Source organism: Mesoplodon densirostris, chromosome X (assembly GCF_025265405.1).
Source record: "Mesoplodon densirostris isolate mMesDen1 chromosome X, mMesDen1 primary haplotype, whole genome shotgun sequence".
Lineage (NCBI taxonomy): Eukaryota > Metazoa > Chordata > Mammalia > Artiodactyla > Ziphiidae > Mesoplodon > Mesoplodon densirostris.
Genome location: NC_082681.1, coordinates 43904573 through 43927717, shown reverse-complemented (window position 1 = coordinate 43927717; position 23145 = coordinate 43904573). Strand labels below are relative to the sequence as shown.

The window sequence follows — 23145 nt, the reverse complement described above, 5'->3', positions numbered from 1 at the left end:
TGATTAAAGGGGAAGAAAATTTCATTACAATACCACATTTGTTTAATGGGGTCCTTACCAAAGACCAGGGCTCATTTCCAAGTCACATTAATTTTCAAACCCATATTTTTTAGAGACTTGAAAAAAAGAGTGGCTAAACAAGATAGAAAGATTATTTTACTCTTAAATTAAAAAGCCTGGATATAATCAAGTGAGGGCTGGTATGCTGGCATCATGAGGTTATCAGGGTATTCCATTGTGTGATTACACCACAATTTATTTATTCATTCTCCTATTATAAATATTTGGGCTGTTTCCAGTTAGGAGTTACTATGAATAATGCTACTGAACATTCTTTTACATATGTACTAGTGCAGCTATTAAAGTTTCTCTAGGCCAGTGGTTCTCACCTGGGAAGTATTGATGGTCACAGTGATTAGGGAGTACAACTGGAATTCAGAGGGTTAGGGCCAGATGTTAAACATCCTATACTGTTTCGTACTACCCAGTACAAATAAAAATCATTCCCCCACGAAATGTTAATACCATCTTCTCCTTTGACAAACACTAGTCTTGGGTATATACAAAGGAGAATTTATGGATCATATGGTATGCGCATGTTTAACTTTACAACTAATTGAACAAATTTACACTCCCACCGGTGGTTTATTGCATGACATCCTTTACAAAACTTGGCATTTGTAGACTTTTTCATTTTTGCCAGTCAAGTGGGTATATAATGATTCCTTCTTTAATTGCTTTTGTCCTCTTGAAGTTCCCAAGAAAGGATCCCTAAATGCTGCTGCTGAAGCTATCCTTACTGCAGATGAAGTGGAGCACATTTTCTATGAGTCCCAGGATCAGTAGAACATCACTCAAGAGAAGCTATCAGAGATGATAATGATGCCTTAAATGAACAGGTTCAATATGCTAAGATGAAAATGGCAAAGAATAAGATGAGTAAAATGAATAAGGAGGAGGAGAAGGAAAAGCAGATTCTTCAAAGGACGCATTCAAGAAAATTAAGATACATCCACATCTTCAAAGAAAATGTTTGTAAATCATATATCTGATAAGGGACTTGTACCTAGAACATACAAAATATATAAAGACCTCAGGACTCAATAATCAAGAGACAACTCAATTTAAAAATAGGCAAAGGAAAAAAAAATTAAATAAGTATATAAAAAATAAAAATAGGCAAAGGATCTGAATTGACATTCCTCCAAAGAAGATATTAAAATGGCCAATAAGCACAAAGAAAAGAAGCTAAAAATCATTAGTCATTACAGAAATACAAATCAATACCACAATGAGATATCACTTCACATCCACTAAGATAAACTAAGGTAAACAAAGACGGACAATAGCAAATGTTGGCAAGGTTGTGGAAAAATTGAAACTCTTGTATGTTGTTAGTGGGAATATAAAATAACACAACACTTTGGAATACAGTTTGACAGTTCCTCAAAAAGTTAAACAGAATTGCCATATGACCCAGCAATTTCAATCCTAGGTATCTATACCAGAGGTTTGAAAACACATGTCCACACAAAATCTCATACACTAATATCATAGCAGCCTATTCATAGTAGCAAAAGGTGAACACAACCCAAATGTCCATCAGTTGATGAACTGATGCACATAATGTCGTATATCCATAAAATGAAATATTATTCAGCAAACAAAAAAATAAATGAAGTATGCTACAACATGGATGAAACTTGAAACCATTATGCTAAATGAAAGTACTCAGACACAATGTATGTTTCCATTCATATGAAATGTCTAGAATAGGCAAATCCATAGTGACAGAAAGTAGATAACTGGTTCCCAGTGGCTGGGGCAGGGAGCTGGAATTGGGGGTAGCTGCTAATATGTATAGAGTTCCTTTATGGCATGATAGAATATTCTAAAATTAGATTGTGGCCACGGACGTACAACTCTTTGAGTATACGAAAAGCAATCAAATTCTCCAGTTTCGATGAATGAATTGTATGTTTTGTGAATTATATTCCAATAAAGCTGTTATTTTAATAATAAACTAACACAAACATCTTTAGATAAATAGCCTACTGAGAACCAACTTTCTGACCCAGCTCTATTTCATGTAAGGCAACCCAGCATAAACACTGGTGTTTGGATTTCCAAAATGTCATCAAATTGTAGCCACACATTTCAACAAACAGAAATTCTTGAGAGGAGGAATGTAAACATTGAAGCATGCTAGATACATGATGTTAGGATGACCAATGAAGGCAAATGGGAATAAATTAATCTGTAGAATACTGAGAGTTTACAGTCAGTCCCCCTTCATCTAATAATCAGAGAAACAGAGACCTAATAAATTGAAAGTGGTCAAATCCGGGACTTCCCTCATGGCTCAGTGGTTAAGACTCCGCGCTCCCAATGCAGGGGGCCAGGGTTTGATCCCTGGTCAGGGAACTAGATCCCACATGCATGTCGCAACTAAGAGTTCACATGCCGCAACTAAGGAGCCCACCTGCCGCAACTAAGGAGCCTTCGAGCCGCAAGTAACAGCTGGTGCAACCAAATAAATAAATATTTAAAAAAAGAAAATGATCAAATCCATATTCTAAAATCCAACTCTCTTACAGATATATAATATTGAGACTCAGAAGAAAAGCTAACACACTGAGATATTTATGGAAAATAGTAGGATTTGAATGAACAGAAAAGAAGTGAGGACAGCAGCAATCATTTATCGTGCATCTAATATGTGCTCAGGATAAGCAAAGGAATGCAGACAAACAGGAACATTTGTTTGAGATACAGAGGGGCAAAAGGAGTCTGGAACCATTGTTATGGTGAGCCTGTGTTAGAGACTTCTGTTTAAGTACATTCGACAAGTAAATCAAAACAGATTTGCCATCTGATAGAAAGGTAACATAGGAACATCCTTGATTCCAATGAGGTAGGGAGTATTATAAGCTGTGCAGATACATCCTTGTATATAGAGACAATTTAGTTAATAAAATCATCATAAGCAGCATTAAAAGAGAAATATGTTGGAAAAGGGCAGCATTATGCTGGAGGCTGTAGTGCTCTGGTTGCCAGGCAGCCACCCTCAGGCCCTCTCTTGTTACCGTGGTGATGTTTGGATAGCTTACCTAAATACTCTTTGAGATAGCATCTGAACTCTACACATCCTTTTAGCACCAACTAGTCATGACACTTGTTCTTCCTCCTCCCCCACATCTCTACTCATACTGTTATAATCTTATGAATTTGATGAACCTACAAGTGTACCTCCAATGCCCAATGCACATGGCCAGGGAATGAGGCAAATAAATGAAAGAATAGTTAAATGAATGAGAAGATCAACCAAGATTATTCAAATAAAAATAACCAAAACAAGATTATTCAATAAAAAACTGATATATCAGGGGGATAATCCAGGATCTGTGCAACCTCATGTCGTGGAAAGGACATCGGCTTAATAAGCAGGAGTCTTGGCTAATAGTTCTGATGCTCTGTCACTTACCACTGTGTGATCTTGGTCACAAGAGTCTTGTTTTCTGGGCCTCAGTTCCTTCACTGTAGTAAAAGAGGGTTGAATTATAGCAGGCGTTTTTAAAAAATTTTCTGGTCACAATCTATAGTAAGAAAAACATTTTACATCATGATGCAGTATACACATGTACATACCAACAAATCTAAAATAAAAATTTTATGAAGCAATCTTTACCATGACTATGTATGTGTGAGGTACTCTGACATTTTCTGTTCTAAACTTTTTCATATTTTTAGTGGCTGGTTGTAACCCAATAAATTGACTTCATGACATCATTAATGCCTTACCACCCACAGTATGAAGAACACTGAACTAGTTAGTGGGTATATAATGGCTCCTGTAGTTCTAGAATTCTATGATCTTATGTTATGCCTGTATCTTCTTTTCAGAATAATAATAACAATTGCTAGCATTTACTGAACTCTTAGTATGTGCCAAACACAGTTTTAAGCACTTTATCTATATGAACTAACTTAATTTTTCAACTACTGTGAATACTTTCATTAGCCCAATTTTAAAGATGAGGAAAATCAATGTGGCAGATAATCTGCACCAAATTTAATGGACTACCAAAATAAATTTCACGTTGTATTTGAAGTGTTTTGAGTATCTCAGAACATCACAGTTTCATGAAATAAAAGTAGTGGAGCACCTGCTTTTACTATTTTAAGCTCTGGAGGGCACTATAACAAATTGTCCAGATCTCAGGGGAGAGAAAAAATCAATAACCTAAAGGATACCTATTATTGGCTCTAAAAGTCATTTCTCTTACTTATTCTATTATTGTGTAATTAATCCCAAAACAGGTGCTTATAATGCCTTCATAGAACATTCATACATAGGTGTGATAACTATTCAAAAGACACCTTAATTATCAGGGAGATGCACTATCAGCAGATTGTCAGTAGAACAATACAAAAGACTTCAACTGTGTTCTGATAGTTAGTGTATATCTTTATTGTGTGGTATTGTAAAAACAAACATGGGTGCTATTTCTTCCCAATTCCAGTAATTATTCAACTACTGAGCACCATTGCCAATATTCATCTTTTATGAATTAGATAGACTCAGAATATGATGATACAATACTATTATGTATAAATTCCACTGAGTATATAGTTTAGGGGGTGCTGATGGAAAAGATTTGAAAGACTTAAAACCAGTTCTTCTTGGATAAACAACAGAGATAGCTGATATTTAATGACTCCTGCAGTAAATCCAATAAAAACCCATAATTTCATTTATTCATTCAACAATTACTATTGAGCACCTGCTATCTGCTAGAATACTGATTTTTGTATTGGAGATGCAGCAGCGAACATAACAAAGTACCTACACGTGGGGAGCTTACTTATTTTGTGTTTTGTAAGTTTGGATTTTTGTTTATTATATTTGTTTATAGAGAGGCACATATACATATTCCCTTTGGTGGAGAGGCAGTGGAAATTACGTTTCATTTATTTAAAATATTTGAATGCCTTTTACTTATAGCAATAGTGAAAGAACTACAGGAAACAATAAAGAAAAATGAATTTCTACTCTCAAAAGGCTTACAGTCTAGCTAAATTAGTGGCTCCTAACAAGGGGTGATTTTCCCCCCCGGGGGACATTTGTCATATCTAGAGATATTTTTGGTTGTTACAACTGGGAGGGAAGAGTAGTGCTACAGGTATCTAGGGGGTAGCGGCCAGGAATGTTTTTAAACATCCTCCAGTGCACAAGACATTCTCACAACAAATAATTTTCTGACCCTAAATGTCAACAGTGTCCAGGTTGAGAAACCATAAGTTAAGGAGATGAGCTACATACATTAGAAGTTTTGTTTTTAACTAAAAGGTATTAGATGATAAATGTTAAATGAGTGATACATACAAGGTGATACAGATAAGAGAAAGATCATTCTAGAATAAATTGATTATGGGAGGCTTCATGAAGGAAGTGGGGCTCAAGCTGAAGTGTTAGGTCACTCTTCTGCTCAAAACAGAGGAAAGCCTACAGGGCCCTTCTACCTCTCTGACTTTATCTCCTACCACTCTTCCTCTCACCTCTCCACTCCAGTCAACTGGCTTTTTGCATTTCCTTTAAAATATCAAGCATGCTTCTGTCTCATGGAATCTATTCTTGCTGTTCCCTCTGATTTAAGTGTCCTTTCCCAAGAAGTCCACTCACTCCCTCACTTCCTGCAGATCTCTGCTCTATTCAATCTCTTAATAGAGAACCCTTCCCTAATCATATTGTATATAAAAGATTAACTCCTGCCCCCTCCCCTCCCTTTCCCCTTAACATGTTTTTTGGTCTCCAAAGCAAGAGTGTACCAGGCCTAGAGCAGACACTCAAGAAATATATGTAGAATTAGTGAATTAGTTAAATATTAATAATGGCAGTGAGAAGAAGCTTGAGTAAAGGAGCCTAGAACAGTGCCTGCCTCATGGTAGGGACTTCATAAATCGTGAATAATGAATGATGAAATAGACAGCCAAGGGAGATTAATATAATCAAAACATGACTGTTTCTGTCTTTGAAAAGTATTCTTAAGACAATTACTATGTTCTGTGTATACTGGCACATCTGGGTACATGGAATAAATGTTTTATTTTTAATTCTGACTATTCTTATCAGCTTTTTCACATTACATTCATTCCGTATACAATCCTTGTTTAGAAATGCAGCTTCTGAAATTCTATATCCTACCTGTATGTTAAGCCAGGTATTGTATAAAACATAAGTATATATATATATATTTTTAAATTTTTATTTATTTATTTTTTTGTGGTATGCAGGCATCTCCCTGTTGTGGCCTCTCCCGTTGCGGAGCACAGGCTCCAGATGCGCAGGCTCAGCGGCCATGGCTCACGGTCCCAGCCACTCCGCGGCATGTGGCATCTTCCCGGATCAGGGCACGAACCCGTGTCCCCTGCACCAGCAGGTGGACTCTCAACCACTGCACCACCAGGGAAGCCCCATAAGTATATTTTCAGAAGTGTAATCTAAAGGCAGCTCTCCACCAAGCCAGCTCTATAATTTTCTGGCTTCATTTGCACTTAATCACGAATTCGCCCACCCTGCACTCAGTGAGCCACTACAATTATGCGAATGCTAATAACAATAACAACTAATGTTTATAGAGGACTTTTTGTGCTAGGAACTGTCCTGAAGGCTGTGCATACATTATCTAGTTTTGTTCATACCACAGGAGACCCATATTATCACATTCACGTATATCAAACTCTAATTTACCTTCTGTGGCTGGCCCAAGGCCAAAAGTCCAGAACTCCTGAGCTATGGCTACTTGCCTCCCGCTTCCAGCCACGTTCTCTCTCTTTTTTTTTTACAACTTTATTGGAGTATAATTGCTTCACAATGGTGTGTTAGTTTCTGCTTTATAACAAAGTGAATCAGTTATACATATACATCTGTTCCCATATACCTTCCCTCTTGCGTATCCCTCCCTCCCACCCTCCCTATCCCACCCCTCCAGTCGGTCACAAAAGCACCGAGCTGATCTCCCTGTGCTATGCGCTACTTCCCACTAGCTACCTACCTTACGTTTGGTAGTGTATATATGTCCATGCCTCTCTCTCGCTTTGTCACAGCTTACACATTCTCTTTTCTTGCCTCTCTGCACCCTCCTTTCCAGAAGAGCCACGAGGGCTCCTACCCCTCCCTCTTGCTACTTTGTTTTGGAAACCATGGTGACCAACGCTTTTCCCGCTTCTCCTATCCTGGCAAATGGGTGGGCACTAGGTTAGACGACCCCGTACGTAACCCCGGGAGTGATTGACTAGTAACAGTGCGGGGAGACGGAAACGCGCCGAGCGAGGGGCGGAGCCAGAGAGCCGTCGCACGCCCTCGTATAGGCTTCGTAGCTTCTCGACTGGGCGGAGCTTTTCCAGTCAGCCCGGGCCCGGTAGCGATCGTTGCGCAACGCGCGCTCTCCGTTCTCTCAGCCTCTGACAGGGAAAGTTAGCTTTTGGGAGCGAAGAGGGTACACAGTCACCCCGCAATGTCTGCTGAGTTAGGTCAGCCGCAGGAAGGCCCGTCACATTCTGAGCTCAATCTGCCGAAACCTGAGAGAAATGAGGCTGAGGTAAAGAGGAGTGTGATCCAAAGTGTCGGTGCCCCAAGGCGCAGGTCCTGGATCCAAAAGGTTCTTGAGCAAATAACGGACTCACCTCGCCAGTGTATCACCCCGTCAAAGATGGTGCCTGTCGCTGTTTTGGCCGTCTAGAGGTACCTGTTAGAGGGTGAGCCAGGCAACCTGGAACCTAGATGTCCGCTTTATTGCTATGATGTGACGATCTCGGACGGGGTGTTCCGTGAGAAGTGCTATCTGGACCCCAGACTGAATTTTCTCGTATATAATAATATTCTCAAAGTTGGCATAGAAGTGAAAATTTCCCGAGTCTCGTGTATTTACAACGAGAAAAGATTAGGCCAGGGGATCCTGTGCATAGATAATGTCCACTGTGGGGGGTCCTTGGACTCTATTTCTTTATAAATTCCTTTCAGAAATAGAGCGCACCGGGAAATCCCGGAGAGACCGTTAAGAGGCGGAAAGAGCCATTACCTGGCCCTGTGGAATAACGAAGATCCATATGGAGATATCTGGTTAAGCAACAAGCAACCTGAAGAGCACAATTTTAACGGTAAGTAATTGGAGGGAACGACGGAGGGGTTAAGGTTTTCGGGAGCTTGCTTTAATGGGAAAGGAAACGAAGGTGCTTTGGTATTGTTAATTATAAGCCTGGAGTGGTAAGAGACAAGCTTTGATGGGTGACGGGGTTCCAGCTCGCGTCTTGCTTTGATTGTAAAAGTGGCCATTCAGGAAGTGTTCGAATACATCTTAAATTTAATCTGACGAACGTAGTGATGTTGCAGTCAGTATTCCTCATGTGTTCGTTATACGTTTGACTACAGTGGAATTCACCTTAGTTTTAGTCCCCATTCCAGTCGTGGAAGTAGTACTTTCTGTGTTGGTTGGAAATTGTATAGATTTGAATTCGGCGTAAAGGTTGTAAATATTTGTGGTTTTGCCTGTTTTAACTTTCATTCAAAAAAGGATGTTCCGTGATTTATTCCTTAATAATTCACATTTAATGAAACGCCATTTTCCATACCTTTGAGTGTGGCAATTATGTAAATGTTGTTTTTTGAATGTGTAATTTTGTGGGAAAGCTTGGAATTCTCATTTTTATGTTTCTTATTACTTACCACGAACAACACTAACCTGAGAAGTTCAGTTCTTCTGTTTCAGAAGTAGGAAGTTAACCTGATAATGCTAGCTCGTCCGTCATCAGCAAATGCTCTAAAATATATTTTTATCTGTAAGAGATGGAATAAGGGGAATGATAGTACTATAGGCATGTACGTGTATGGAATGGGGAAGAAATAAAGTGCAAAAAATATAAGGCGAAAGTAGTGGAGTGAGAAAGATTTCTTTTACATTTACTACTTTTCAGGGTTTTTTTTAAACATTGCAGTGATAATGCTAGATCGTAGATAATCATTATGACGTGTAACAGCAACAAACTTGAAAGTGAAAAGATACCTGGGACGAAAATATGCAATTAAAGTAATATCCAGTAATAAGGAAAAGAAGATGGCTGTAGAATTGTGTAGCTAAGGATGATTAAATAACTTAAACTTTAAAAACAAGATATTCACTTCAGGGATGAAATAATGGAGTGATTTTTTATCTCAAGCATGGAATAAGGCAGTAGTGCATTAGTACTCTGTTGATCATTTTTATTTTTAGAATTGAATGTACAAATGAAAAATTCGTTCTCTAGAAGAATTGAGGGGAACAATAATTTGTAAAAATACATTTCATTTTTCTGATTGTGAAAGTAATATCTATTCATTATTGAAACCATATTTTTATTACAAAAGGCAATGTCCATGTGCTAAAAAATCCAAACTTTATATTTAAAAGTATATTGTATTAAAAGTGTAAGACCCTGGGCTTCCCTGGTGGTGCAGTGGTTGAGAGTCCGCCTGCCGATTCAGGGGACGCGGGTTCATGCCCCGGTCCGGGAAAATCCCACATGCCGTGGAGCGGCTGGGCCCATGAGCCATGGCCACTGAGCCTGCGCGTCCGGAGCCTGTGCTCCACAACGGGAGAGACCACAACAGTGAGAGGCCCGTGTACCGAAAAAAAAAAAAAAGTGTAAGACCCAAGTACAGTAAAGTGTTGATGACAAAATATAGAAGTGGGTATATTGGTGTTCTTTTCAGGTTTGCTGTATGTTTGAAATTTTTAATAATAAAATGTTTGGGTGGAGTAAGAGACCCTTTTTGCCTCCTCATATGCCTTCAACTTTCCTCCTAAAATGGGGAAAAATGAATTATATTACATTGCATGATTTGTTATTTCCACTTCTCTCAAACATCTTTAACGTACATCTTTTTATACACTTTTCCATTGTATGGACGTACCATGATTTATATAACCATGCCCACGTTAATGGGTAATTATAATTTTAGGCAGTTATTGGTTTTTCAGTTTTAGATCCAGTGCTGAGCATCATTAGGATATACCTGTATTTGTTCACTATGTGCAAGTATTTCTGTTGAATGGTTGGCTTCCTAGAACTGAAATTGCTGGGTTAAAGAGTATTTGACTTTTATAATTAAATGGATATTTACAAAGCAGCTTCTTAAAAGGTTTTGCTAATTTACATTACCACTAACGTATATACGACATTGCCCATTTCCCTGTATTATTATTTTTAATTATATCTTTCGACTTTTTCTAATTAATTTGTAGGATTTCTTTGCTAATGGGTATTAAGTTTTGTCTGCCGTATTTTGCAAATTATTTTCTCCCACTCCGTTCCTCTTAGTTTTATGGTGCGATTTTGTGCTTTTAAAACTTTTCTATTAGGTGTAGTGTGTACACAGTAAAATAGAAGAGTCTTAAAAATACAGCTATCTATATATATCTGTGTAACCACCCTCCTAGATCAAGATATAGAGCATTTCAAGAACCCCCAAAGGCTCCCTCTCCTCGTTCAATACCCTATTCTAAAGGTACCAATACGATCTCAGAGGCAGCAGTTTAAAAGGGAAGTTAGGGGAATTCCCTGGTGGTCCGAGTTAGGACTCCACGCTTCCAGTGCTGGCGGCAAGGGTTCGATCCTTAGTGGGGGAACTAAGATCCCGCAAGCCGAGGGCGCGGCCAAAAAAGTAAAATAAAATAAAAAGGAAGTTAGACTGTGCCACTCTCCTGCCTAAATCCTTCCAGTAGCTCCGCACTGCAAGAAAATCTAGACCTCCTACCCGGGTCCACGTGGCCCTACGGCGGTTGGCAAACTGTCTGTAAAAAGCCGGATAGTAAATCTTTTTGTCTTTGCGAGACCTATGGTCTCTGCTGTAGCTATTAAACTTTGCCATTGTTTATGGAAAGCAACTACAGAAAATATGTAATTGCATGGATTTGGTTGTGTTAAAACTAGAACTTTATTAACAAAACCGGGCAGCAGCCTGGATTTGGCCTGAGGGCCGCAGTTTGCGGAGACCTGCCCTATAAGAAAGGTGCCCGTATGTGCCTCTCTAACCGCTCTCCTCCGCCATTTTGTTTTGGCCACGCCAGGCGCCTTTTAAATCTTTAAACCTCCAAGCTCTGTCCTGCCCTCAGGTACTTTGCTCCTGCTTTTTCCTCTTTCTGGAAAGTTCCTTCCCATCCTCAGTTTTCAACTCAGATATATAAAATATATTAGAAAAGGGCTCTCTAAAATATGCATTCCTTCCGCATTTATTGTTATTACATCACCTTGCAAATGTCTTTCATAGAATTGGTAACACACTGAAATTATTTTCTTTTCTTTCTCCTCCCACTAGTTTGTAAGATCCAGGAGGGCAAGCACTCTTTTTTTTTTTTCCTCACTGCTGTGGGCTGTTTCTCCTATACCCAGAACAATGTCTGGAACATAGTAGGCATCCAATACAGGTTCACTGAATAAAGGAATGAATGAAATAAATTACATTCCTGGATTTTCTAATGTTGAACCACTTTTGTTTCGACTTGGTCATGCTTGTTATTGTTATATCTGTATATTCAAGTGAATTTGGTCCATAAGTTTTGTTATTTTTTAGGAGAGTACTATTTCAGTTCGATTTTGATAGCAGGTTAATTAATATTAGCCTAGTAGGATGTTACCTGTTTTTCTGTACTTAGCAGAAATCATGTGTTCATTGAAAGTTTGGTAGAACTTACCCCTAAAACGATTTGAACCTAGGACCTTGGGCCGGGATTGGGAGTTGGGAGAATGATTCCTTTTCAGTTTTTTTAAAAAGTGGTAAAACCAATAACGCTTTTAGTGCATTATTGAGAGTTGATATTTCGCTAGGAGATCTCATTTCACCTAGATCTCAAAGTTGTACATAGTAGTCTACATTTTTAAAAAAATTTATGTATTTATTTATTTTTTTGTGGTATGCGGGCCTCTCACTGTTGTGGCCTCTCCCATTGCAGAGCACAGGCTCCGGACGCGCAGTCTCAGCAGCCATGGCTCACGGGCCTAGCCGCTCCGTGGCATGTGGGATCTTCCCGGACCGGGGCATGAACCTGTGTCCCCTGCATCGGCAGGCAGACTCCCAACCACTGTGCCACCAGGGAAGCCCAGTAGTCTACATTTTTAAATCTCTGTCTTGTCAGTTACATCCCCTGATGCATTCCTAATGTTTTTGTCTTCACCCTTTTTTTTTTTTTTTTCTTTTTGCGGTATGCGGGCCTCTCACTGTTGTGGCCTCTCCCGTTGCGGAGCACAGGCTCCGGATGCGCAGGCCCAGCGGCCATGGCTCACGGGCCCAGCCGCTCCGCGGCATATGGGACCCTCCCAGACCGGGGCACGAACCCGTATCCCCTTCATCGGCAGGCGGACTCTCAACCACTGCACCACCAGGGAGGCCCTTCACCCTTTTTTTATGGTCAGCCTTGCCAGAGGTTTGTCTACTTTCTTGGTATTCAAAACTAAGAAAAGACTTTTAGGGCTTCCCTGGTGGCGCAGTGGTTGAGAATCTGCCTGCCAATGCAGGAGACACAGGTTTGAGCTCTGGCCTGGGAAGATCCCACATGCCGCGGAGCAACTAGGCCCGTGAGCCACAATTACTGAGACTGCGCGTCTGGAGCCTGTGCTCCGCAACAAGAGAGGCTGCGGTAGTGAGAGGCCCGCGCACCGCGATGAAGAGCGGCCCCTGCTTGCCACAACTAGAGAAAGCCCTCACACAGAAACGCAGACCCAACACAGCCAAAAGTAAATTAATTAATTAATTAATTTTTTAAAAAGGGGCTTCCCTGGTGGCACAGTGGTTGAGAGTCCCCCCCCCCCGCCCGATGCAGCGGACACGGGTTCGTGAGCCTGCGTGTCCGGAGCCTGTGCTCTGCAACGGGAGAGGCCACAACAGTGAGAGGCCCGCGTACCGCAAAAAAAAAAAAAAGATAAAAATTAAAAACCGCCTGGAGGAGTGGGATAGGGAGGGTGGGAGGGAGGGAGACATAAGAGGGAAGGGATATGGGAACAGATGTATATGTATAACTGATTCACTTTGTTATAAAGCAGAAACTAACACACCATTGTGAAGCAATTATACTCCAATAAAGTTTAAAAAAAACACCTTTAAAAAAAGACTTATGGGGCCTCCCTGGTGGCGCAGTGGTTAAGAGTCCGCCTGCCGATGCAGGGGATACGGGTTCGTGCCCCGGTCTGGGAGGATCCCATATGCCGCGGAGCGGCTGGGCCCGTGAGCCATGGCCGCTGGGCCTGCGCATCCGGAGCCTGTGCTCCGCAACGGGAGAGGCCACAACAGTGAGAGGCCCACATACCGCAAAAAGAAAAAAAAAAAAAAAAAAAAAAAAAAAAAAAAAAAAAGACTTATGGCTTTACTAATTAAGAAGTCTGTATTGGGGAGATGTTTCTACTTTATTTTTGCTGTCCTCTTTAATTCTTTTTATTTCCTTTGTTCTTTTTTTGGCGGGGGGAGGGGTTTCTACCTTCTTGAGTCCAATGCTTGGTTCATTTATTTCCTTGTTTATTTCTTCCAAAAGCTTTAACAGTTCTGAAATTTCCCATGAGTACTGCTTTGGCTGTATCCCCCCGGTTTTGAAGTATAGAAATTTCATTATTACTCCTTACTCATATTTTCTGATTTTAAATTTGAGTTCCTCTTTACCCGCAATAGTTTAGAAAAAGCTTACTTATTAGACATGAAGTTCCTTATTATATGAAGTTTTTAAATTAAAGTATTCCATATCCTTATTTTAAAATCTGTTTTATTTGCCCATTTCTTTGAGAGGAATATTGGTTTCTCTTTATGATGGTGGTTTTGTTCATTTCTCAACATCTAAGTTTTCGATTTAGATGTTGCTGTAATGTGTAAAGTTTCATAGCTTGTTAATATCTTGGTGGATTTTACTCTATCAATATAGAATTGATCTCTTAGTCCCCCCTTTTTTTTTTGGCCGCACAGCACCGCATGGGGTATCTTAGTTCCCTCACCAAGAATGGAACTCCTGCCCCCTGCCGTGGAAGCCCAGAGTTTTAACCACTGGACCGCCAGGGAAGTCCCTCTTAGTCCCTTTTTGCCTTGAATTATATTTTGTATATTTTGATAGTACTGTTTACCACTTCCACTGTCCTTTAGTTAGCATTTAGGGCAATGATTTTCAAACATGACTGGGCATCCATATCGCCTCAAAAGTTTTAAAATTCAGATTGCTGCACCCCATCACCAGTTTCTGATTCAGTACTTCTGCCCTAGAGTTTACATTTCTAACACATTGATGCTGCTGGTGCAAAGGCCACACTTTGATAACCACTAGCCTAGTGTATGTATCTTTGTTCATCACTTTATTTCCATTTTGTTTTAGGTTTCTTTCTATAGCCAAGATTTTGCTTTTTGACCCAAACCATTTCTTTTTCTTTCAATAGATGAATTTAATCCAATTAAATTTAATGTAATTAATGATTGTACCTGTTCTTGCAGTCCTACTTTGTTTACTATATGCCATGCTTTATTTTTTTTACTATTTTTTTTGCTTTCACAGGATTAAATTTTTTTTCTTCTAGTGCTTTAGAAGTAATATATTATATTTTTATTCTCTTTAATGTTTTAACAAAATCATTTGAACTTACATTTTATGTCAATCTCCAGAATTATTTAGAATTTATAATATTCTCCTCCTGAACAAGAGGTTTACGACTCTACTTGATCATAATGTAATTTGGCATACTGCTACATTGGATTTGAAAGTATTTGATTTAGGATTTTTGCCATCGTAAATGTTTTGGGTTTATAGTTTTCTCTTTTGTACTATTTCTGTCATAATTTTTCAGGATTTATCTAAGTTTATAAAATGAATTGGTATAATTTCTATATTTTATTGTGCTCTAGAACAACTTATAGTTAAGAGAAAGAGCTATTCTTTGAAAATTATTAAAATGAAAATTGTTAAAAACCATATAAACCTGGTGCAATTTTGGGAGGTCATTATTTGTGAACTTTTTCATTTTCTTGCATGGTTATTGACCTGTTCCAGTGTTCTTCTGTTCCTTAGGGCAACAATATTGGTAATTAAAAGTTTTCTAGAAGATTATCTGTTTCACTGATATTTTCACATTTAGTGATATATAATTATATATAGTAATCTTTAAGATGCTTTTCTCTATGTCTATAGTTGATCACATTCCAAACATTATTTTTTGTTTGCTTTCTTCATGATTGCACTTATTAAAGTTTTACCTTTTTATTAATTTTTCCAGGGAATCGGATTTGCAAATTATACTGTTTTGTAATTCATTAGTTTCAGTTTTTAATCTTTATTCCTTTCTATATTCCTTAGATTTATTCTTTTGCAGTGGTTTTCACTGTATGGTCCAAGGACCCCTAGGTGTTTCTCCAAGATCTTTTCAGAGGATTTGCAATGTTAAAAGTATTTTCATAATAATAATATTAAGGCTTTATTTATCTTTTTTTACTCTCATTCTCTCAGAAGTATAGAGTGGAGTTTTCCAGAGGGTACATGTCATGTGACATTGAAACAGACTGAATAAATGTCAAAGAAAATATGATTTATCCAGTTGTCTTCTACTAACATAGACACTGAAGAGATTTGCAAAAATGTAAAACAATGCCACTCTTCCCACTACATTTTTGGTTGTGGAAAATATAGTCATTTTTCAAAAATATACCTTTTTATTATACATTAACAGGTTTATTTTTGTTGTTTTAAAGGAATTAATGGATATTTTAATTTCTTAGTTTTACTTTATAATATGGTAAATACGATAAATATTACCCACATAAACAAAAGCTTTTTGAGGTCTTCAGTAATTTTTAAGACTGTAAAGGGGTCCTGGGACCACAAAGTTTGAGAAACACTATTGTATTGCTTACTAACTTTTTATACTGAATATGTAGTTTATTATTATTTTCATTCTTTCTTTTGATAATGAACCCACTTATTTCTATGAATTTACACAGATTCCTCATTGTCTATGTATAACCTGTAATTTTTTTTTAGATTTCAGAGATATGTATATTCTATGAAGTTAATGAGTTTTTTTTTTTTTTTTTTTTTTGGTTTTTACCCAATCTGGGAAAATGTTAACCAGGCACATGTCTGATCATGGCTAACTGTCTGGATTCAGCTGTAGCAGAAACAGTGACTCTTACAACTGTGGGGTTTTTTGTTGTTGTTGTTTGTTTGTTTGTTTTTTGTTTTTGCGGTACGCGGGCCTCTCACTGTTGTGGCCTCTCCCGTTGTGGAGCACAGTCTCCGGACCCGCAGGCTCAGCGGCCATGGCTCACGGGCCCAGCCACTCCGCAGCATGTGGGATCTTCCCGGACCAGGGCACGAACCCGCGCCCCCTGCATCGGCACGCAGACTCTCAACCACTGTGCCACCAGGGAAGCCCACAACTGTGGTTTTATAAAACTATGTAGCTCTTGAATTTATTCAGGCTGGTAAAGAAGGTGTATGTGCCTTCATTGATGAAGAGTGTTCCACATACCTTCTAGATAATTCAGAGGTGATCTACAATTTGTTTGACCATATTTAAAAGGAGATCACTTAATTATGTCACATCAAATATTAGGATCTGTGATCCTGGGCTAGTAATGTATTGGGAGAATCTGGAGGGAAATTTACACAAGATATCCTAATACTGAAAACAGTGTGGGGGGGCAGTGTTAATGGTACATTTGTAGTTATAAAAGGCCATTTAAACTCTTATTGAAAAGAAATTACAAGAATGGTTTTCATGCCAAAGTTGAGTAGGTGATACATTATATAAATAAAAATGGAAGTGGAGGATGCCTTAGAGAAATAAGTATTGGAAAAAATACAAATACACATTTTAAAAGTTGGGGCTGTGGGCTATGAGAGAGCAAAATGTGGAGAAAATTGCAGATAGAACCCCTCTTAACTAAGGAAGAATAAAATTAGAACTACAAGTTAATCTTTTAAAGATGGTGAATAGCTTTTAAGCAGTTTTGGCACTTGCTAGCAGGCTTGGACATTAAAACATTTCAAAGTAAATTATATGGCATATGAGAAGGTAATATGTACTATGTAGAAAAATAAAATGGGATGGAAGATAAGTAAGGGGGTCAGTTTTATATAGGGTGGTTAGGGCTAACATCACTGAGAAAGTGACCTTTGAGCAAAACTTGAAGGAGAAGAGAAAGTCACTCGTGTATCTAAGAGGAAGACATTCCAGACCCAGGGAACAGCAAGTGCAAAGGCCCTGTTACAGGACCATGTCTGGAATGTTTGGGAAAGTTTTAACTTATACATATGAGACTAAGGTGAGGGCAGTAAAGAAATATATCATGAAACAATTCTATCAGTTAAATATATAAGTGCCATGGAAAATATTCCATGGTACTGAGTTTTTTCCTAAGGGAGGTAAGTTTCGATCCAAGTCTTCCAGGAAGTAATTACGCAGTTTGATGAGGTAGAGGGCATTCCAGATGGAACATTCCATCTAGATGTGTTAGTTAACATAGGTGTTTACCTATATTCTAGTCACATAGTAAGTCATATATATATTTTAGCTATTATTATTAGGGATAATGTTTATTACTAAGTTTTATATGTGAGAAGTATACAGACTTGTTTAGCTGGTGAGAAGGAGTTGCTTTGGGTATGATCTGGCTACAATTTTTAACCAATAAAATAGAATTTTGAAATTACCATGACATATTTAGTAGGATTTTTTTCTTTTTTGTGTTCTAGATACCAGAATAATTTCCCTTTCTCGCCTTGAAATGACCTGGTCTAACAGAAGGAATTTTCCTGCATTGCTTGTGAGAATCTTGTATAAATCAAAACTGCAATACTGTGGAAAACCCAATAAAAAGATGATTGAGCCATACCTGGTATAAGTAGTGATAAGATATTATATGTTAATTTAGCACTCATAAATTATAACTTACAGACCTGACTCTTTATTAGGATAATTTATGTTTAAATAACATATTTTAAAGTTCAACTTAATAATTTTGAAAATGAACAAATATATATTTCAAGGTATTTTTCTATGTAGTTTCTTATAGAAAAAGAAGTCCTTTCTGTATTAGCGCCCTTTAGTTCCCTTGATCCAGCTGGTCTCCTTCACACCTTTTTCTGTATCTTCAACTTCTTCTTCTTTACTGTGCTTTCTACACCAGCATATAAATATAGTCTAGTCTTCCATTTTAAAAGAGGAAAAAAAATCTCCTTTGACATCAGGACTCCTGTATTCCCTCTGTCCTTCTCTTCAGGCAAGCTCCTTGAAGAAGTAGTCTACACTATATGTTTTCACTTTCTTGCCTCCCTTTTACTTCTCAACACAATTAGTTTGACTTTTTGCTTCAGCTGATCACTCACCAGAGACCTTCTAATTGTCCAATCTATCTGACACTTTTCTGTTATCTTGACTCTCTATGCCATATGGTGCTGATTTCTGTCCTGTGTTTTTTTTTTAAACTTAACATTTTACTGTATTTCCACATGTTATCAAGAATTATTTTAGGTGCTTTATTAAGCTTTTATAGTAAAAGTTATACATATTTACAGGGAATTTGGAAAATGTATAAAGATATATAAAGCTGATAAATAATATCAAGCCAAATCTTACCACTCAGAAAGGACCACTGTTAATATTAAAGTGTATTTTATTCCCCTTTTTTGTATGTGTATATCATATATATGCACATATCTGTGATATCTTATGTATGTCATAGATAGCACATCTATGCATATATGTATGCCTATCATATATTACATATAACTATGGCATATATCATAGTAAATTATCTTACAAAATGGGAATCATATTGTACATAAAATTTTGTATCATTTAACATTTTCTTAAATATTTTCTCATATTACTAAAAATTCTTCATTTATAACTTTTCATCATTACAGAGTCTTTCATATCATAAATTATTCAGTGATTTTCCTATAGTTTTGCTTCCTCATTCTTAAAATAAAATTTGAACACCCTGTAGATTAAAGTAACAAATATGCATGTGCTTTTACTCTTTTTTTCCTAGACCTTTTTGGAAGTTGCTGACAGTTCAGGCACCATGTCAGTGATTATATGGAATGCCCTGTGTCCTGAGTGGTATAAAAGTTTGCACGTTCGTTTAGTTCTTCTGCTTCAAGATTATTCTATTAGAAAGAGTCACCCCTTCAAGGTGCAGTCTCTCCCTGTGGATCCACACATGAAACTAATTTCTACAATAGGTTAAGTATTCAATGAATTTGTTATTTTATCGCTATTTTGTTTGTATAAATTTGCAAAGTACCATATCAGTCAAAAGCCCTTAAAAATTACTGAAGCTGTTAGAACCTGACACACTTTAAATTCTTTTGTCCATAAAAATTTTTGAGCAATCACTTAATAAATATGTTTATTTATTATTGCATTTTTAAAGAAAAATCATCTGAGATATATATTGTTGATTAATGAATGAGTGCCGCTTGGGATGTACTTATTTTTCTTTCATTTTTTTGTATTAAAATATTAAATTAATGACTTGAATATAAATTTTTGTTACTACGAGGTGCTATTTGAAAAGGCTTTTGTCAAAATTTTATTTTGAAATAATTTCAAACTTACATAAAATTTGAAAGGATAGTATGAAGAACTCCCATATACCTTTCACACAGATTCAACAATTGGTAACATTTACCTTTGCTTTATCATTCCTCCACTACATATACACACACACACACACACACACACACACATGTATTTATCACCTCTGAACCGTTTGACAGTAAGTGGCAGCCATCATACATACCCCTTTACCTCTAAACACTTAAGTAGTATTTCACTCTATATTTCCTAAGAACAAGAACATTCTATTACATAATCACAGTATAGTTATCAAAATCAGGAAATTTAAAATTGATATAATACTATTATCTAACCTATGGTCAATACTCAAATGTTGCCAGTTGCTACAATCTTGAAAGGGCTCTTCCTGATTAGTATTGAAATCACAGTATTGACATCTTGGCATCATCCTAAATATTTTGGGAGCATTAGAATTAATATAGTAAGTGATTGCTTTAAGATGTGGATGTGATTTTTTTTTGCATTTCCCTTTTTCAAAATTGTAGGCCACATCATTCAACAATTTTAAGCATTGTTTTTGGCTTGTCATAGTTTTATACTGGACCTTTATTTCTGTGTATTCTGAACTCCCCAGCTGACCCATTAAGCTTAATTATGTAAAGAATGTTCAAATAATGTAGCCTTTGTTCACTGTTTACTCAAATATATATTTAGGAAAATCTCATATGATTCTCTATTAAAATCTTAAGCATTTGGTAGACATCAGTCTTGCTGGATGAACAGGTCATTACTTAGATAGTTTGGTACAACCAGTCCATAATCTCATTACTCTTTATTACAGGAGAAATTAAACTCATATTGCTATTGAGACTTAATTAAGAAAATGTAGTAAAATTTGGCAAGAGGAAGCTAATTCAAAATGTGTATTATTGTGTCTGCCAATTTATAAATTCTTTCCCACAACCAAGTATCTCCAGGTGACAAAATTGCTTTAGTAAAAATTGAGACATTCTTTGTCAATAACAGATAAAGTAAGTAACTTTGTTGATGTCACATAATAAATCACTGGCATAGTGAAAATTGAAACCTAGTTTTCCTGATACCTAACCTAGTGTTCTTTTTACTAAATACAGTGTTTTCTGGTGTAAAGAAAATTAATTTCTATCACAGTTTTTATGTGTCTGTGGACAAATCTAGAAATGTGTCTGTACTAATAGCTGCTTCTAAACCTTAAAAACATATGGAAAGTGGGACAATAGACAGAATGTGACAAGTAGATAAACAGCCATAAGAACGTAACAGTGAAACTGATTGAGCTGTATGCTACCTCTGCTACATAGAATTATAGGGCCAGATTTTCATAATGGAAACTCTCTTTTTAGGATACGAGAAGCTATTTACACTTTCAAGTGAATAATTGCAAATATAGAAATCGTTTTTAAAGTGAGAGCCTTGATGAGAATATATTGAAAACGTGCCTTTTGGCCTTTACAACAGTCTTACTTATTAGTGTTAGCATCAGTCTCTGTTATCCCGTACCTTTTTGATAAGTAATAGGACTTTTTTCCTCTTTATCAGGGGTCAGCAAACTATTTCTATAAAGAACCAGACAGTGAGTACTATAAGCTGTGCAGGCAGAATAGTCTTCTTCACAACAACTCAGCTCTGCCTTTATAGAGTGAAAGCAGCCAGAGATAATATGTAAACGAATGGGCTTGGCTGTGTTACAGTAAAGCTCTATTTGCAAAACACAGGCAGCCATCTACAGGCCATAGTTTGCCAAGTCTATGTGTATAAGTAGATGTCAATACTGGCTGTACATTAGTATCACTTGGGGAGCTTTAAAGAATCACGAGCACTCCACCCTCAGAGATTCTGAATTAATTACTCTGAGGAGGGGACCAAGACGTTGGTGTGTCTCTAAAACTCCTCAGGTGATTCTAATGTACAGCCAGGGGTGAAAACTATTGATATATGATCTTTTAAAACCTCAGTATGGTTAATGATCTTTTGAAGGGAAAAAAGTTCTGTAAACCATGCTAGGCACAAGGGACACAAAGATAAGTAATACAGAACTCTACCCTTAAAATTCGTCTAACGGGGTAACATATGTAAAATGAACAAATTACAGTAAAATGAAAGACTGCTGACAGTAAACAGTAAGAAAAAAGAATGAATGGAAGGGGAGAATAAATGAACAGAAATTGAGGAAAGAATGAATGGTCTGGAGAGTGGGAGAATGGGTTGAATTGGAGAAAGTATAAGTGAGGGTTAGGAATAATAACAGGGTAGTTTAAATGTTATGAGAGGAAAAATGAGAGAGCATATGTAGTTGGGGCCGGTTTGGTCAGTTTAGGAATAAAGATCTGTGATAGCATCACTGCCCTCTAGGTGTCGATGTTGGAAGACAAATTATTGGGGTAATTTAGCTTGGTTTATTTTTTCATACTTACACATATAGTTCCAAGTTATACAAACTAAGATGCAATTTTTTTAAAAAACTAAATAAATGGAAGCTTATAAAGATGAAAATTCTATTGCAAAAAAAAGGACATATTATTTGCTGGTAATGTATGCTTTGTATGTTGCCATTTTGTATATCATACAAAATAGTATTCAGTCAGCATACACAAAAAATAAACCTTTTAAAGTCTTGAGATTTTCAGACTGTATGGCATAATACATATTGAGATAATAGCATCAAGTGTTTCTGGTTTGGGGCAAAGGAGGTTTTTAATTTATTCAAAATCCTAGCATTTTAGAGCAGGGGGTGACCTTGAATATAACTGAGTAACTATGGCTATGAAAATGCTTTGTAAAATGCAAACCATTTTCTAGGTGCAGGTGTAATACAAACCTTCCTCACTCATATATGCAAAGGTAAAAGTGATTTTGTAGTCACATGGATGGTAATAGGTAAAATAAGAAAGCAATTATTTTCATCCTGGTTTAATCTTTGCTACATAGCAAATTCTTAAAAAAATATTACTGGCATTAAAGAAATAGAAAGCCCAGATAGTTCTATAACTGTTAAAGAAATTGAACCAGAGGTTTAAAATCATCTCACAAAGAAAATACCAGGCAGATACCATTTTACAGGCAAATTCTAGCAAACATTCAAGGAATGTACCATTCCAAAACTATTCCAGAGAATAGAATAAGAGGGCATACTCTCTAACTCATTCTTTGCTACCAGTATAACTTTGATAATCAAAACCAAACAAGAATATTATGAATGAGGAAAATTAAAGGCTAGCTTCAGCTATGAACATATGTACAGATATTCAAAGTTGAAGATTAGCAAACTGAATTAAGTTATATGTGGAAAATGATCACACGCTGTGACTAAGTTGCATTGTTCTCCAGCAATGTGAAGTTGGTTTTACATATGAAAATGTATAAGTGTCAATCACCACACAGATTAAAGAAGGTCATCCTAATAGAGGCACAAAACACATTTGCTAAAATTTTACACACATTCATAAATTTTAAAAAGAAAATAGCAAGAAAAGGAACCTTCCAAAACTGATAAAGGATGTTCGCAAAATCAAAACATAACAATAA

At 37.1% G+C, this 23145-nt stretch overlaps 1 protein-coding gene across 1 annotated transcript in view; it reads left to right on the top strand.

Annotated features, from left to right (window-relative positions):
* Nucleotides 1-7486: 7486 nt before the first annotated feature.
* The window catches only part of RADX (RPA1 related single stranded DNA binding protein, X-linked), a 62855-nt gene continuing 47196 nt past the window's right edge, over nucleotides 7487-23145 (top strand). The window contains 3 exon segments of the mRNA XM_060087604.1: nucleotides 7487-8160; nucleotides 17751-17893; nucleotides 19052-19244. Of these exon segments, the coding sequence (XP_059943587.1) occupies nucleotides 7518-8160; nucleotides 17751-17893; nucleotides 19052-19244 (979 nt within the window). The 5' untranslated portion in view covers nucleotides 7487-7517.